The sequence below is a fragment of the Vipera ursinii genome (assembly GCF_947247035.1).
Source record: "Vipera ursinii genome assembly, chromosome: Z".
NCBI classification, from domain to species: Eukaryota; Metazoa; Chordata; class Lepidosauria; order Squamata; family Viperidae; genus Vipera; species Vipera ursinii.
This window is the reverse complement of record NC_139517.1, coordinates 7,835,316-7,852,833: the sequence shown is the minus strand read 5'-3', so window position 1 is coordinate 7,852,833 and position 17,518 is coordinate 7,835,316. Positions and strand designations below refer to the sequence as shown.

Genomic DNA, 17,518 nt, shown 5'->3' with positions numbered 1-17,518 from the left:
GGACGTCAACTCCAGAATTCCCCAGCCAGCATACATCAATCAGAATAGAGTTGGAAGAGACCTTGGAGGTCTTCTAGTCCAACCCCCGGCTCAATCAGGAGACCCTGTACCATTTCAGATAGGTGGCGATCCTATCTCATATGTTCGGAGTTCAAGTCCACACAACTTAAGTCTGACAAATATTGTTTACAGTTCAGTACAAAAAAAAAACAACTCTCACATTCAAGTTCCATTACAAAATGTAAGCTTTCTCCCCATCAGTGTGGAACCCCAGTTCTGTGTGTGATTGAACTGAGCAAAGATAGGAGAACGTGACAATTATAGATCTGAAGCAAGTACTAACATGGCTTGGTTTGGAAAACAATGTCTTCCTGTAGTGGGGGGCAAGGAGAAAAAGGCAGGGTTTCGGGGGGCTTCTAGTACTTTTTCCACAACTGCAAAACAATTATTTTTCTAAAACCTCCACTTCTGAATAACAACTCTGGAAAGAAGCGTTTATTTGCTGTGGCGTTCAAGTGGGCAATGAGCAATTTTGCCCTCAAATTACCCCTGTGAATGTATTTATTTTATTATTTATTAAATTTGTTTGCCACCCAACTTGCTGCAAGGCAACTCTGGGGTGGCTTAATAGAATTAACCCTGAAGAGGTTTCTTTCCCATGCTGTGTGGTTGAAATTGTGGATTTGTGTGCTTATTATTTTGTCTTTCAAAAAAGAAAAATAGAGCAAGCTGCTGCTACGTATCTATTTGCAAAGCCCCAATTTGGATATAAAAATGCCACGGCTATTTTTTTTTCCCTTTTTAATGGGGAGGGCAGAATGGGAAGAAACTACTAGTAGAAAGATACATAGAAATGGCAAGTGTGGCCTGCCTCTCAGTAAAAGTGAGTGAAAAAAACCACTTCAAGTTTCTTTTTGCTCTAAGTTGGATAAACTTTAGAGCTAGCCAAGCCCTGGAGAGTTTGCTAGAGTCTGTTTCTTTGCAGAAGCATATTATTAACAGAACAAGCATCATGGAGTCGCCAAAGCAAATACACTAGGGTGGTGTTGTAATTCCAAAGTAACTTTGCCATCTTGAGATTTAACTTCTGCACTCCAGTCAGGCTCAAAAATATGGGTGTGAATTGTGTAATTGGCTTGATAATACCAATTAGCCCCCAGGACCTCAGGGAAAGCTGGCAAAGGTGAAATTAGTTCGTTGCAAAGAAGAGTGTAGTCTAGCATCATCTTGATTTCCCAGGGTGCCCCTTTGCCCATTGAGATTGGAGAAACTTTTTCGAAAAGTTAAAAATAATGGATAGCGTCAACTTTGTTTGGAAGTATTGATCTACTCAGGAAAAAAAAATGGGATGGTGAAGAGCCCATGCTGGAAGGCAATGTCAGAGAAGAATTGAAGAAAAATTGTCTCCTGATAAAAAGCCATTTTGTGGGATGTCAATACCTATCATGGCAGCCATGCGGTGAGAGACACAAAATATGTTCTAGCTGAGATCTGGTTTAAGAGCATTTTCTCTGCTTTGAACAGAAGACAGGTAGTCCTCAACTTCCAACAGTTCATTTAGTGACTGTTTGACGTTACAATGGCACTGGAAAAAGTGACTTATGACCATTGCAACATCCCCTTGGTCATGTGATCAAAATTTGGGTGCTTGGCAACCGGCTCATATTTTCACAGTTGTTGTGGCCTGGGCTCATGTGATCCCCTTTTGCGACCTTCTGAAAAGCAATGTCAATGGAGGAAACCAGATTCACTTAACAACTGTGTCACCAATTTAACACCTACAGTGATTCATTTAACAACTGTGGCAATAAAGGGCATAAAGTGGGACAAAGCTCACTTAGCAAAGACGTTTTGGGCTCAATTGTGGTCATAAGTCAAGGACCACCTTCACATATATACATATGTACATACATATATATGTAAATTATTCAAATAGCTAATAATTACTACTACTAATAATAATTGCTAATAATAGTTATTTACACAAATAATGAGCTGTCATAAGTTGTGACTATATCCTGTGGATAGCCTTGGGTTAGGCCAAAACAGGAAAGATTTAATTAGCAAGGTGTATTCAAAAGACTTGACAATACTTAACACACACACACACACACACACATATATATATATATAGGTAAAGGTTCCCCCGCACATGCGTGCTAGTTGTTTCCAACTCTAGGGGCCGGTGCTCATCTCTGTTTCAAAGCCGAAGAGCCAGCGCTTGTCCGAGGACGTCTCCGTGGTCATGTGGCTGGCATGACTAGACGCCAAAGGCGCACGGAACGCTGTTCCCTTCCCACCGTAGTGGTCTCTATTTTTCTACTTGCATTTTTACGTGCTTTCGAACTGCTAGGTTGGCAGAAGCTGGGACGAGTAACAGGCGCTCACTCTGTTACGCGGCACTCGGGATTCGACCCGCCAAACTGCCAATCTTCTGATCGACAAGCTCAGCGGCCTAACCCACTGAGCCACCGCGTCCCATATATATGTGTGTGTGTGTGTGTGTGTGTGTGTGTGTTGCAATATAGTTCTGTGTGGGAACATCTGAGACCACCAAAATGGGGCAGCTGCAACTTAGAAGCCATGTCCTGATTGCCCCATAATCATGTAAACCAAACAACCCATTTTGGTTCCAGGCCAGTTTTCCCAACTACCTGATTTGTGGCCTTCAATACTCAGAATTCCCTAGCTTTTACATGCCATTACTGAGAATTCTGGGAGTTGAAATTCCCAATATTTGTAACTTGGGAAACACTGGTCTACACCAAATACCTGAGACAATTTAAATATGAAATGTGATACCAGTAAATAATAAGCACAGTCGTTACCTGGACAGAAGGATGCTATCTTAATTCTCCCTGCTGAGTTCCTATGGCAATAGACCAGAGACGACACAGTGAATTCCAATTGAGTCCAATTCTTTATTTGCTTACACCTAATAGACAAGATCTCGCCAGACTAATGCTATAACCTTCTAACCTAATCTAATATACCCCAAGAGATCCATGTAGCAGAATCTTGCAAGTTTGACTGTTCCATGCTGCTCCCCCTTCTTCTACCCATGCGAATTAGGGAAGTGTCTTACACATGCTTTCCGCTTGTTTGGGACATAAGATGTGGTATCAGATCTGGCCCGTCAAAGTCATCTTCCTTATTCTCTACAGATCCGTAAGGCATTATTGATCGTTGTTTTATGAATTTACAGCTGACTGATGGTTTAATTATTTATGACAAACTGGTGTTTTATAACTTGCAGTGTGTTTTGTTATTACTGTGTAAACTGCTTAAGATTAATCCAATAGAAGTGCCACAAAGTACGGATGGATGGATGGACGGATGGATGCATGATGGGCAGATGGATAAATGTTGTATGATAAATGGATGGATGAATGGATGGATGAATGGAAGAACTTTGTGAAAGCCAGTTGACTGTAGGACTGGCAGAACCTGGAGCTGGAGTTAAAAGGGGAATCAACCTAGAATCCTCACACAACTGAACTATGTCCAGCCCCTTTGAGTGCCATTGATCCTTATCTAACTTATCTAACCAAAACTTGAACTCTAGTAACTGGCCTGCAGTATTGTCTGGGATGCTACACATCCTCTCCATGACCGGTTTTCTTTGTTACCTTCTGAGAGGAGAGTTTGCAGTATACAAAGCAGAACAACTAGACTCTGTAATAGCTTTATATCATATAGTATCAATCTGGTTAAAGCTCAAGACTCTTTTTTCCCCACTGTGTATTCAAAATGGACTGCTGCCTTTTGGACCAGCTTCCGGATACTCTTTGAGAGCAGCCACGCTGGGGACTCAAGGATACTCCAACAAATTATCGAGTTTTAACAATCAACAACCACCCACGTTCCTATAACTGACATTTTTTTCTGTAAACGCTCTTGGTTTCCCAACTAAGAACTTCAGAAAAAGACTCCACTTTGGCCAGTTACTTACAAAACAGCTTCTTTTTTATTTTTACAAACACAGCAATTGCACGTTCTCTTATTTTGTTCCTTAAATGTCCAGGTTGTGTGAAGGTTGCTGTTTCTGCCCATTAGATGGATAGAGATACAAAGAGCTGTTGTTATGCCAAAAGAGAATGCTGTGTGCAAAGTCCTGTTTTTGGAAGGATCCTACTGGAGGGTTGTTTTCCTCACCGGCATAGATTCCACACTGACACATTCATGGGCACCACACACCGATGGTTCTTGCTTATGCCTGGGTTAGGGACTGTCTTGCCTATCCAAATTTCACTGGCATTTGCCAAGCTGTATGCGCAAGACACCCTGGGCATACATATCGATATAACGGGAGAACTCTTCGGACATGCTGTGAATGAAAGGATGTGGCAACACATTGTCAAAGTAGTGATGATTGATTGCCTTCCCAGTTAGGTCATATAAAAAGGGCCAGAAGCCATAGAGAGTGATGTGGTCACAGAATTCCAGAGCAAAGCTGGTGAACATGAAGCCAGTGGACAGACGTAATTCTGTGATCCCTTTCTGCTTCCAATACGTATCGAGGGCACGCAGGTAATGTGGGTTGAGGAAGAAACCATGGTGGGGCAGGCCAATATCCTTTATGATGTGTAAAGCGCGGTAGCCAAGTTCAACATGATCGTCAAACGATAATGCAGGAATGAGGAAAAGGGCATTTGGGTAGGCCTGAAGAGCATCTTTAAAACCCAGTGTAGGACCCAGCAAGTCTTTGAATCTTCAAAAGAAAAACAGGAGAGAGGAAAACCACACACTCAACAATCCGAAACACGTGAACCAAAATAGATTTGCAGATGTAGGAGTCCATGTTGAATTTTTTTTTTTAGCAAAACACTATGAAGGGGAGCTGGGAGCGAAATGATCACTTGGAGGGAGGGACTCTACAGAGAAGAAGTTAGCAAAGGTCTGATTTTAGTCAAACTAGGCAAGTGTGTTGTGTCCCCGGAGCAAAAATCAAAGATGTCACTGAGAACCTGATTCAAATAATCAACCCCATGGATTATTACCCTTTTCTTCTCCTACACGTGGGGACCAATGGCACAAGAGAAAATATGAAAACAATAGCAAAAGATTACAAACAGGTAGGGAAGAAAGTTAAAGAAGTGGGAGCACAAGTAGTGTTTTCATCTAGAATTCCAACAAAACACCAACATCCAATGAGGGAGCAAAGGATTTTAGAAATGAACCACTGGCTTAAAAATTGGTGTTGTCAAAAGAACTTCAGTTTCCTTGATCAAAGTCTGCATTAACTACATGAAGGGTTTTAGGCATATGGTGATAGCCTACAATGTTGGGTTGAAAATATATTAACCATGATGTTATGTCTTTAAGATGTTAATTGGCCAATGGGTGTGTAAGTGTTCTCATGGCCATAAGAGGAAGCTAGGAACGTAGCTTCTCTCTCTCTGAATTTACTATTACTGTTTTTGCTCTGTTTTGCTGTACTGTTGGTTTACTACTGTTGTAAACCTGAACTGTGTATTGACCTCTGGACCGGTAAGAAGACTTTGTATTTTGGATTACTCCTTGGACTGTTACTATTGTGTATGACCTGGACTGTTTATTTTTGACCGTGCATTTTTGTTCTTACACCACCTCAAAGTAAAATACTTTTTGCTTTCACAACTCCGTGTACTCTTGTGGTTACTGTGCGACTCTTACTGCTCTCAGTACCCTTCCTTGTCTGTGCAACTCTTTGGTAGCACAAGGAGACCTCTGCACAACAATTCCTTAACACTGGTTATGGACCCAGGCCTGTACTGAGAATAAGTACACACAGTAACAGAGCTGAGTTTGTGTTAGCTATCTGGTGTAAAATGGCACAGGAACAGTCAACTGGCATCTCCTGGATAACCCGGTTGGATGGTACAAACTATGTTTCCTGGTCCACAAAATGCTGCTTGCTTCTGCGCAAGGAAGGACTATGGACTGTAGTAAATAACCCACCTGATACTACTGCTTGGGATCCAGATGACGAAGAGGATGCAAAGAAGATACACGACTTTAAACGTAGCAATGAGAAAGCTCTTTGCATTATTGGGCTAACACTGAATGACCAGCAGCTTGTCCATATTCGTGGTGAGGAGTCTGCTGCTAGGTGTTGGGACATTTTACGAAGACTTTATGTTCAAGACAGTGTGGGTTCACATATACACCTTACACGTAAGCTGTTTAGGGCTCGTCTGCAGAAGAATCGAGATACGCTGACCCATTTAAACTACATGAAGGCAACTTTTCAAGAGCTTCATGAAAAGGAGCTGATTTTTTTCAGAGTTGCATCAGGTCTACATTATTCTGTCATCTTTGGATGAGAGTTATGATGGGTATGTTTCTTCTTTGGAAGTCCTGACCAGAGAGGAACTGACATTGACTAACATTACTGGGAGACTGCTTGAAGAGTCCAGAAGGAGGTGTGACAGAGACCAGCTAAGAGAGACACAACCACAAGAGGAGCAGCAATTCACCACTGCTTACAATGTCAAGAAATGTTTTTCTTGTCGGGCTAGAGGGCATATAGCCAAATTCTGTAGAAAGGGTAAAAAACAGAATGTAAATAGCAGTGGGAAGGCTAAGAAGAGCATTGGTTTGGCTGTTTCTGGTGAACCAACATCCAGAAATAATGAATTATGGGTTGTTGATAGTGGGGCTTCACAATGCATTACTAAAGTGAAAGAGAGGTTTATTAATATGAAAAACAGCAACCAACATGTTTCACTAGCCAAGGGTTGGAGGATGAAGGCCTCTGGTGAAGGTAATTCCTATTTTCCATGCATTGATGAACAGTTACCTATGTTATTTATACCTAAACTAAGATTCAACCTGTTATCTGTAAGGGAATTGGTTAAAGTTGGGTTTGTGGTAACATTCAGAGGGGAGCAATGCACTATTGAGAGGAATGGAACCTGTGTAACTGCTAATTTGAAAAATGGTTTATTTGTTCTCACAAGTAACCAACTTAGTACAGTTAAAGCTAACTCAATATGTGAGAACAAGAAGCCACATGACGAATGTATACATTTACTGCATAGGCGGTTAGGGCATGTAAACTTTAACTCACTACGTAAAACAGTTGAGTTAGTACAAGGAATTAAACTGAAGCCATGTAGTAAGTACCTGAATTGCAATGCCTGTAATCAGGAAAAGAGTAAGGCAACTCCTGCAAACAGGTTAAACGGTTTCAAAACAACTGTACCTTTGGAAGTTGAGTTTGCAGATTTAATTGGACCCATGAAGCCTAGTTTAGGAGGATCATGTTATATTTTAAGTATCCTTGACCATTACTCTCATTATGGATTTTGTTATCTGCTTAAGTCAAACTGGCTGAAGTTTGTCGAGAGGAAAACAAAGAGAATGGTTCAGTGCATAATAACTGATAATGGCACTGAATTTACAAACAAACGCTTTGTTGATATGCTAGAATCAGCTGGAATTGAGCATAAACGTTCAGCCCCTTATAGGCCTCAACATAATGCATTTGTTGAGAGACGTGGGCAAACGTTACAAGCCATGATCAGAACTATGTTAAAAGATTCTGGCTTAACAGATAGACTGTGGGGGGAAGCAGCAATATGTGCAAACCATATTCTGAATATAGTGGTTAATACTTCAACCGGTAAAATACCATACACAATATGGCATGGTAGAAAACCAACCCTTGATTACCTGCACACGTTTGGCACCCCAGCATGAGTCCACATTCCTGCACAACTCAGGAGTAAAGGCCAACATAGGGCTAGGCAATTATACTTCGTAGGTTATGAATCTAATCATAGATCCTATCATTTCTGGGAACAAGGCACAACCAATGTATATAATAGTGCAAGTGCCAAATTCCTTGAGCACGTTGGTTGGGATAAGTTAGAACAAGAAACTGTTAATACTGATCGTCTTGTATTTGAGGACCTCTCTGATGACATAGTTAGTAATGATAAAACATCTTCTGCATCTGCAAAAGATGAAGATGCGATAGGGGAGATAAAAGATGAATCAGAGGAAGGAGAGGAGTCAGAAATTCAAAGCCCTGTAATTCCTTGGCGTTCAACGCGAATCAGATGTCCACCTGATCGCTATCAAGCCAGTGTAATATGTCAAGTTAATTTAGAACCTTCTAACTATGATGAGATCAGGATGTATCCTGAAAAAGAGCAGGCATCATGGAAAGCTGCAATGAACAGGGAGTTGAAGTCTTTACAGGATCTTAAGGTCTATGAGAAAGCAAAACTGCCACCTGGTGAGCAAGAAGATTATGACGAGGTGTTTGCACCCAGTCTGAGGGCAACTACTTTAAGAGCAGCTTTAGTGTGGGCGGCTAAAAACCAATATATGGTTAACCATGTAGATGTGGAAACTGCAAATTTACATGCTCCATTGCAACATACTATTTATTTAAGAATACCACCAGGAGTGACCAATGATAGAGACCATGATTGTTGGAAATTAAGGAAAAGCCTCTATGGATTGAAACAATCAGGCTATGAGTGGAATAAATGTATAGGCAATAAGTTGAGTGCAATAGGTTTTGTAGCCAGTAATGCTGATCCTTGTTTGTTTAGAAGAGAACACAATGGAGTGTTATCTTTGCTTCTATTATTCACGGATGATATTGCAGACCATTTTACGAAGGTACAAAGTGCTGTGAAACACAATGCTAATTGTGAAAGAATGTGCATAAGATTGTAAAGGGTTATATATTATTCTACCCAAAGGGGAGAATGTTAGGCATATGGTGATAGTCTACAATGTTGGGTTGAAAATATATTAACCATGATGTTATGTCTTTAAGATGTTAATTGGCCAATGGGTGTGTAAGTGTTCTTATGGCCATAAGAGGAAGCTAGGAACGTAGCTTCTCTCTCTGAATTCACTGCTCTCTACTATTACTGTTTTTGCTCTGTTTTGCTGTACTGTTGGTTTACTACTGTTGTAAACCTGAACTGTGTATTGACCTCTGGACCGGTAAGACGACTTTGTATTTTGGATTACTTCTTGGACTGTTACTATTGTGTATGACCTGGACTGTTTATTTTTGACCGTGCATTTTTGTTCTTACACCACCTCAAAGTAAAATACTTTTTGCTTTCACAACTCAGTGTACTCTTGTGGTTACTGTGTGACTCTTACTGCTCTCAGTACCCTTCCTTGTCTGTGCAACTCTTTGGTAGCACAAGGAGACCTCTGCACAACAATTCCTTAACAAAGGGCTACTGGCAAGGGATGGAGTGAACCTCACAAGAACTGGAAACAAGATATTCGGAAAATGACTGGTTCATCTTATCCGAAGAGCTTTAAACTAAAATTGAAGGGGGGAGGGTCTTCAAGATATTTAGAACCTAATTCCAATCATTAGATAACCAATCATATAAGGAAGTAGGGAGTAAAGAGAAAGAAGAAACCAAGGAAAAACAATGAAGTAGAGAGTGATGGAAAAGTACCCAAGACCTATAAAGGACTCAAATGCCTATACATGAATGCTCAAAGTTTAGGGAACAAACAGGTGAACTTGAAGTACTAGTATATGAAGGTAAATACGATATACAATGGTGGGATGAAACCCATGACTGGGATGTACTGATGGAAGGATACAAACTATTCAAAAGAAACAGACCTAACAAAAAAAAGGAGGTGGAATTGCATTATATATAAAAGATCACTACATCTCTATAAGGTAAAGGTAAAGGTTCCCCCACACAAGCGTGCTAGTCGTTTCCGACTCTAGGGGCCGGTGCTCATCTCCGTTTCAAAGCCGAAGAGCCAACGCTTGTCCGAGGACATCTCCGTGGTCATGTGGCCGGCATGACTAGACACCAAAGGCGTACGGAACGCTGTTACCTTCCCACCGGAGTGGTCCCTATTTTTCTACTTGCAATTTTACATGCTTTCGAACTGCTAGGTTGGCAGAAGCTGGGACGAGTAACAGGTACTCACTCTGTTACGCGGCACTCGGGATTCGACCCGCCAAACTGCCAACCTTCTGATCGACAAGCTCAGCGGCCTAACCCACTGAGCCACCGCATCCACAAAACCCAGGATGAAAACTTCCTAGAATCCATGTGGGTCAATATAAAAGGAAAAACGAATGACATTGCTGTAGACAAATACTACAGGCCACCCAACCAAGCAAAGAAATAAATGAATTTTTTGCTAAACAACTAACCAACGTACATAGGAAATATATCACAATTGTAATGTGAGATTTTAACTACCCTGATATCAACTGAGAGATAAACTCTACAGCAAGTAGGAGATCAAAGAGATTCCTAGCCAACCTAGCCAACAACTTTGTCATCCAAAAGGTAGAGGAGGGAACTAGAGAGGAAGCTATACTGGACCTAATTCTTACTAATACAGAAAAAGTGATAGAGGTTGTTAGAACTTTGGGAGAGAGTGGCCACACCATATTGGAATTCAATATAATGCAAAGACAACCAATAGAACATCAGCCAGCCAGCGTCTTAAACTTTAAAAGAGCTGTTTTTAACAAACTCAAAGAGACCGTAAGAAAAATTCCATGCATGAAAATCCTAAAGGGAAAAACAACTGAAGAAATGTTGGAAATTCTGAAAAAATGTGATCATAAAAGCCCAGTCCAGCACAATACCACTGAAAAAGAAAACCGAGAAACCCAAGAAGAAACCAGAGTGGTTACACAAAGACATTTTTCGTTCACAGATTGTAGTGGTTTACTGTTTGTACTTACGCAATCGCCTTACCTATTACTAAGAATACTGGGGTTGATGGTCACTAGGTGTGTTTTCGTTCCCACATCATCAGTTCTACTCAAGGGAGGCAGATTAAACCTGGGCGGGGGAGCGAATAGAAAACAGACACAGAGAATAATCTCAAGCCGATGCATTACTGTTATTTAAAACTGCAAAGGAAGGGAAATGGGTAGGTTCTGTTCTGTTCTTAATGGGGGAAGAGACGGAAATTTTTGTAGGAACTTCAAACAGGCATTGTTGTTGCCAGTCTCACCATCCTAAATTCTTTGTGCTAACTCTTGATCCTGTTTCAAACATCTTCAGTCCAGAACCAGATGGCGAAAGAGTTTTCTGTCATCTCTTGAAGAAACGGCTTCTTCCTTGCCATTTTCTTTGGATGTGCCTCACTACTTAAGGCCCTGTTTTTGTCATACTTAAGGGGAGTTATGCTTATAGGATTCCCAAATAAGCAATGGTTTTAATTGCAAAAATACTAGAAATTAAAGCTCCTGTGTCCAACAGGGAAAGGGAGGAGGAGGAGAAGGGGAAGGAGAAGGGAAAAGAGGAGAAGGAAAGGGGAGGGGTAGGAGGAGAGGAAGGTAGAGGGGGAAAGAAAGAAGGGGAAGGGGAAGGAAAAGAGGAAAAAAGGAAAGAGGAAAAGAAAATGGATGGGCAAATCAAAGGGCATGGGGAAGAAAAAAGGAATAAATGAGGAAGGAGAGGGAGAGAAAGAAAAGGAAGAGGGTGTTAGGAATACGTTGGCAATATATAAACCAAGACTGTATGGTTGCAGTTAAAGCTGTAATGTATACCTTTAATAGTGAATGCACTGCGCTATACTTTCTGCTGATTGGTCAGCAATGTCCCTAATGGCCATAAGAGGGAGCTAGAGACACGGCTTCTCTCTCTCTGTTACAATTCATGTCTCTCTGCTATTGATTACTGTTTGTCGTGGTTTGTGGTTTGCTTTGCTACTGTATGCAGAACCTGAAGAACTGTGATTAATGTGTTTTGACTTACTGCCTGGTAGGACGACTCTGTAGTCGATAATCCTTGGACTGTTACTCTCGGCTATACTTTAAGTATCTGTGTATGACCTGGACTGTTTCTTGGACTGTGCTATTATTTTATCCTACAAGTAAACTCTTTACACAACTCAGTGTATCTGTGTGGTTGCTGTACACAATTCATTACTCTCACAACCTTGTTTTTCTGTGCAAACTCTTGTGTCTTTTTAAGAGTAGCTCTGCACATCCTTTTCAGAAGGGGAGGCAAGGAAAGGAGGAAAAGGAGAAAGGGAAGGAGAAGGAAAAGAGGGAAAGAGGGAAAGAAAGGGGATGGGCAAGTAAAAGGGGATGGGGAAGAAGAAAAAGAAAGGAAGATGTGAGGAAGGGGAGGAGGAGAGAAAGGGACAGGGGTAGGAGGGAGGGAGAGGAAGAAAAAGAAGGAGAAGGGGAAAGAAGAGGGGGAGGGGAGGAGGAGGAGAAAGAAGAAAAAAGGAGAAAGGGAAAGAGGAAAAGAGGGAGGAGGAAGAGAGAGGGGGCAGGGAAGGAAAAGGAGAAGGGGAAGAAGAAAAAAAATGAAAGAAGAGGAAGAGGAAGGAAGTGGAAGAGGGGCTAGGAAGAGAGAAAGAGAAGGGGAAACAGGAGGAAAGGAAGAAGGAGAAGAAAGATGGGGAAACGAGAAAGTAGTTACTCTGATAAACCAAGGAGGTAAAGGTTTTCAGAGTTCTTTATGATCCCAACCCTTTAAACTGAGCTCTGAAAGAAAGAAAGAGCTACCTTATGATAAAATCAGCCTGGTCAATTTCTTGTCCACACTTGCTACCTTGCAGGATACCACCATTTCCAATGAGGGCACATTTGCTATAGTGGGCACCTGCCAATGGAAATCTCTAGTTGGGGCAGGAAAGAAGGGGGAAAAATTAAAAATGGACATATAAACTCCTGAATGCAAACAATTTATCCTTCAGGGTGACTCAAAGGTAATTCAGGGACCTTTAGCAAGGATTCACTTAAAGCATTTTGTTAGGTAGATGACTATGGCCTAACTGGTTGGGTTGGCAATATATATATATATGATTGTGGTGTTGTAATAGAAACTGTATTGTATCACTTTAAATGTGTGGTGATTGGCCAACGCTGTTTTTCCAACGACCATAAGAGGGAGCTAGAGACATAGCTTCTTTCTCTCTGTTATTCTCTCTGTAACATTTGCTGTTACTTGCTGATTATTGTGGTTTGTGGGTTTACTACTGTTTGCTAAACCTGAAGAACTGTGTTTTTGACTTACAGACTGGTAAGAAGACTCTGAATTGGATACTCCTTGGACTATTGTTATTTGCTATCATCTCTTTACTCGTGTATGACCTGGACTGGTTTATCTTGGACTGTGCTATTGTAATATTCCACAAGTAAAGTTTTTAACACACCTCAGTGTATCTGTGTGGTTGCTGCGTAAACCTGACTACTCTCAGTATCCCCTTCTCCTGTGCAAGCTCTTGTTAGCTCAAGAGGTACTCTGCACATCCTTATCAACTTTATTTCATTACATTTGTTCAGAGGTGACTTGACTTGGGATCTGACCCATTTTAGGCAAATAATGAAATACTGCACTGGATATACAGGTAGTCCTTGATGGACAATCATAATTGAGCCCAAATTTTCCATTGCTAACCAAGAAAGTTGTTCAGTTTTGTCCCACTTTACGACCTTTCGTGCCGCAGTTGTTAAGTGAGTCACAGCAGTTGTTAAGTTAGTAATGCGGTTGTTAAATAAATCTGGCTTCCTGATTGTCAGAAGATCACAAAAGGGGATCACATGATCCCAGGACACTGCCACCGTCATGTCAGCTGCCAAGTGTCTGAATTTTGATCACACAACCAGGGGGATATTGCAATGGTCGTAAGTGTGAAAAACAGTCATAAATCCCCTTTTTTCAGTGCCACTGTAACGGTCGCTAAATGAACTGTTGTTGAGTCAAGGACTACCCGTATTCTGTTAACACATCCTGCCCCCCTGGGTTCCTCTCCCACCAAAACCCAAAGAATGGATCTCCTCTTACCTCCAACAGCACATTTGTCAGCTTGGAATCCGCAGTTATATTTTTCTCTTTCACACCATCGAAATGGATGGTGGATCCCAGCGGTGTGTTTTCCTTGGTTACCACCAGCAGATGAGAGGCATTGCAGCAGTGTCTTAGCTCTGCTCTAAAAGAAGGCAGCGGTGGGCATTAACGTGGAAAGGGATCCTTGTGCAGCAGCAGCTAAAAAAGCCAATGCAATCCTAAATTCCATCCTTCCGAGATCGGTCAAATGAGGATCCAGATTCTTGGGGGCAATAATGTGACTCTGTAAACCGCTTGGAGAGGGCTATAAAACATATGAAGAATGGTTACAATGGCTAGTCTAGTGATGAGAAGGACCAGGGGTGACATGACAGCAGTGTTCCAATATTTGAGGGGCTGTCACAGAGAACGGGGGTCAACCTATTTTCCAAAGCACCCCAAGGCCAGACAAGGAACAATGGATGGAAACTGGTTAAGGAGAGATTCAACCTAGAAATAAGGAGACATTTTCTGACAATGAGAACAATCAACCAATGGAACTGCTTGCCTTCAGAAGTTGTGGGTGCTTCATCACTTGTCAGAAATGGCATAGGGTCTCCTGTTTGAGCCAGGGTTGGACTAGAAGATGACCAGTCCCTTCCAACTCTGTTATTTCAAGAGTTAGAACATCAGCCGCATGTTGTTGCAACGACTGGAGTCAGAAAGATGATTTTATATTCCCGCCCCAGCAGCTGGAGAGATGAAGAGTTCCCATAGGCTGACAAGGTTTGCAGAACCTTGGATGGTCCCTCAACCAGCATCATGATACCTTTTCAAACTGTGATTTGGGTAAACCAGTAGCATTATTACCTATGCTGCATAACCGCTGTAGCATTGGGTTTCCAAGGACACTCCTGAATAAGCATCAGCTGCCACCTTAGCACATCGTCTATGGAGAATTTTCCATTCTTAAATAATGGCTCCTGACCTCCAGCACTATCATCAAAATGGAGAGAAGAAAACATTTTCACCCAGGAACTTTCTAATGGTACCTCCCTTCCCAAAACAGGCAGAGTGAAATTAAGCTCCAACACAGATTCATAAAAACTTGATATACTGTAACTCTTGTGAAGGTATATTTATTAATTAAATATATATGTATATAGGTGTGTATTTATCTATATCTTATCTCTATCTCTAATCTATACCTTTACCTATAGACCTATACCTAATCTAATCTTATCTATATCTAATCTCTCTGTCTAATACATATCTATCTATCTATCTATCTATCTATCTATCTATCTATCTATCTATCTATCTATGTCTCTGTTTGTGTAAGTGTGTATATATTCCTTAACTTTTCCCCAAAATTTTCCTTATTTTATTTTTTAAATAATTTCTATGAAGAATAAGTGGTAAGACAGCCATGACTTTAAGGCATCCTAAACTACCACTGCTCATGGAATTTATGTAATATATAGGGGGGGAAATGAAATTAAACTAATATTGTATCTGTTTAATAAAAAAATAGAGGTTTAGGTAATACTACTCCTAATAATAATGAAGAAACATGATGGTATTTATCTGTAACTGGGCCAGAATCGGATAAAGCAACTAAACCTATATTTCATTTATATATTTGTTCAGTAAGGGTCGAACAAATATATAAGGTTGCCGAGAACTCATGCAAACAAGTTAAAAGTTTTGACATATCACCAACTGTACTCCAATAAATAATTTTGAAATAACTGAAATAATTTCTATGCATGAAACCTAATTTGAATGGGAGACTACTCCAACTTAATTAAGACTCTTAAATAGCGTTGTTTCAAATTTGGGTGAACTTCAACTCCCAGAATTCCAAGTTTGAGATAGGTGGCTATATCAGTCCAATAAATAAATGACAAAGCATGCAAACAAATAACTTTAGGCAATCACTCATTTGAGCTGAAAAACTCTTACCTACCAAACTCACCTTGCTAAGAAAGCCATTGTTTTTAAAACTTGATTTACTTTCTGGCATGTTATTTTTTTTTCTAACTGGACCTGTTTTCTAGAAAGGATAGAGGAAAGAAGGGTTAGCTGAACAGAATTGAACTGAAGAATCCACCCCCTCACCACTTTCTTTCAGATTGTTTAAAACCACCTGAAGCTTTAAGAGGGGATTTAATCCCTAAATAAGGATGCCTCTGCAAATAGATGCCTTTATTATTTAACCAAGGACTGTTCCTCAGATGGGGAAGAATTTGTCCCACAGGACAAGCAAACCCTTCAAACTATTCTTGGGTGAGGAATCTGATATATGCCACTCCTGAAATCACACAACTTTTAGCCCTTATATTAATACAAGCAGTACTCAAGTTACGACCACAACTGAGCCCAAAATTTCCGTTGCTAAGCGGGTTTTGCTCCATTTAACGACCTACTTTGCCACAGTTGTTAGGTGAATCACTGCAATTGTTAAGTTAGTAACACGGTTGTTAAGTGAATCTGGCTTCCGCCTCGACTTTGTTTGTCAGAAGGTCACAAAAGGGGATCACATATATATGTTGGACATGTAAAAATGTTAAAGCCTCTTGGATAAAAATATGGTGGATTCTTCAGAAAGTTTTAAAGAAAAAGATAAGATTTACTCTGCAGTTATTTTTATTGGGGATTATTTCGGATTGTACCGTTATAGAAACCAAATTAATGTTACATTTAATAACGGCAGCCAGACTTTTGGTGGCGCAATACTGGAAGAAAGAAGATTTACCTACAATAGAACAATGGATACTTAGAGTAATGGATGTGGCTGAAATGGCAAAAATTTCAGCATATTTGAAAGAACAATCACAAGAAAAATATATTTTGGAATGGAGAAGATGGATTGATTATATTCAAAACAAATATGGGACTAAAAAGTTTCAAATAGCTTATGAATAATTCTTAACAATTATAGATGTGTTATTATAACTATTTTAGTTTTGTTATAAGGGAGTTAAAGAGTGGAAGGTTTGTTAACGTTTTAATAGATATTTAGCATATGTTTGCATAAGATTGTTATGTATAACATCCTGTATTCTGCTTTGGAAAGTCTGGGGGGGGAGGGAAGGGGGAGGGTTGAGGGGGAGGGGGGGCTTTTATTATTAAATTTTGTAAAACTTTTCAATAAAAACGGGGGGATCACATGACCCCAGGACATGTCACAAATACGTATGAGTCAGTTGCCAAGTGTCGGAATTTTGATCATGTGACCATGGGGTTCCTGCAATGGTTGTATGTGTGAAAAACTGCCATGTCACTTTTTTCAGTCACTAAATGAACTGTTGTTAAGTCGAGGACTACCTGTATTGTATTATACTGAAAATGTCTAAAATTTGTGGCTTCCTATCCAGTTTGGTTGAAGAAATACAAACTCATATACAGTACTCACTGTTTGAATTTCTCCCATAGCAAAATAGTGACGCTAATGAGTAAGAGAATGCCAACCGCTAATTTCTGCTTTCTCAGACTTATGCTGGAGAACATGATACAAGGAATTGATGTCCAGTTTTCGGTCTTCCAATGTCTTTTTCCTTCTCTGCAGTCACTCTCAGAAAATTAGGCTCTTTGAAGAAACAAAAATTACACAGAAAATATTAATTAATCAAAAACAAGAACTATTGAGAGAGTATCATCTCTGCTATCTCTATTTATTCCTGTCACAAAAGAGTACTGGTGGACTTACAATCGTTCATTTAGTGGCTTTTCAAAGTTACAATGGTACTGAAGAGTAAGACCTAAAAATGAATTAAAAA

General features: G+C 40.4%; 1 protein-coding gene across 1 annotated transcript; it reads right to left on the bottom strand.

Moving 5' to 3' along the window:
* Positions 1-4,007: 4,007 nt before the first annotated feature.
* LOC310649957 (alpha-N-acetylneuraminide alpha-2,8-sialyltransferase-like) lies at positions 4,008-14,786 on the bottom strand. Its single transcript, XM_083378789.1, has 5 exons — positions 14,607-14,786; positions 13,755-13,899; positions 12,473-12,585; positions 10,704-10,790; positions 4,008-4,711 (listed from the first exon to the last, which is right to left on the bottom strand). The coding sequence occupies exons 1-5, from the start codon at positions 14,759-14,761 to the stop codon at positions 4,249-4,251; spliced, it is 963 nt and encodes a 320-aa protein (XP_083234915.1). The 5' UTR covers positions 14,762-14,786; the 3' UTR covers positions 4,008-4,248.
* Positions 14,787-17,518: the final 2,732 nt, after the last annotated feature.

Bases quoted from the DNA above. Each gene is read 5' to 3' on its own strand.
- LOC310649957 (XM_083378789.1), bottom strand. From the start codon at position 14,761: ATGTTTTCTTCTCTCCATTTTGATGATAGTGCTGGAGGTCAGGAGCCA. The intron at 12,586-13,754 runs GTAAGAGGAGAT...TGCCCCAACTAG, and splicing joins TGACAAATGTGCTGTTGGAG to AGATTTCCATTGGCAGGTGC. The intron at 10,791-12,472 runs GTAGCTCTTTCT...TCCCCCGCCCAG, and splicing joins CAGGCTGATTTTATCATAAG to GTTTAATCTGCCTCCCTTGA.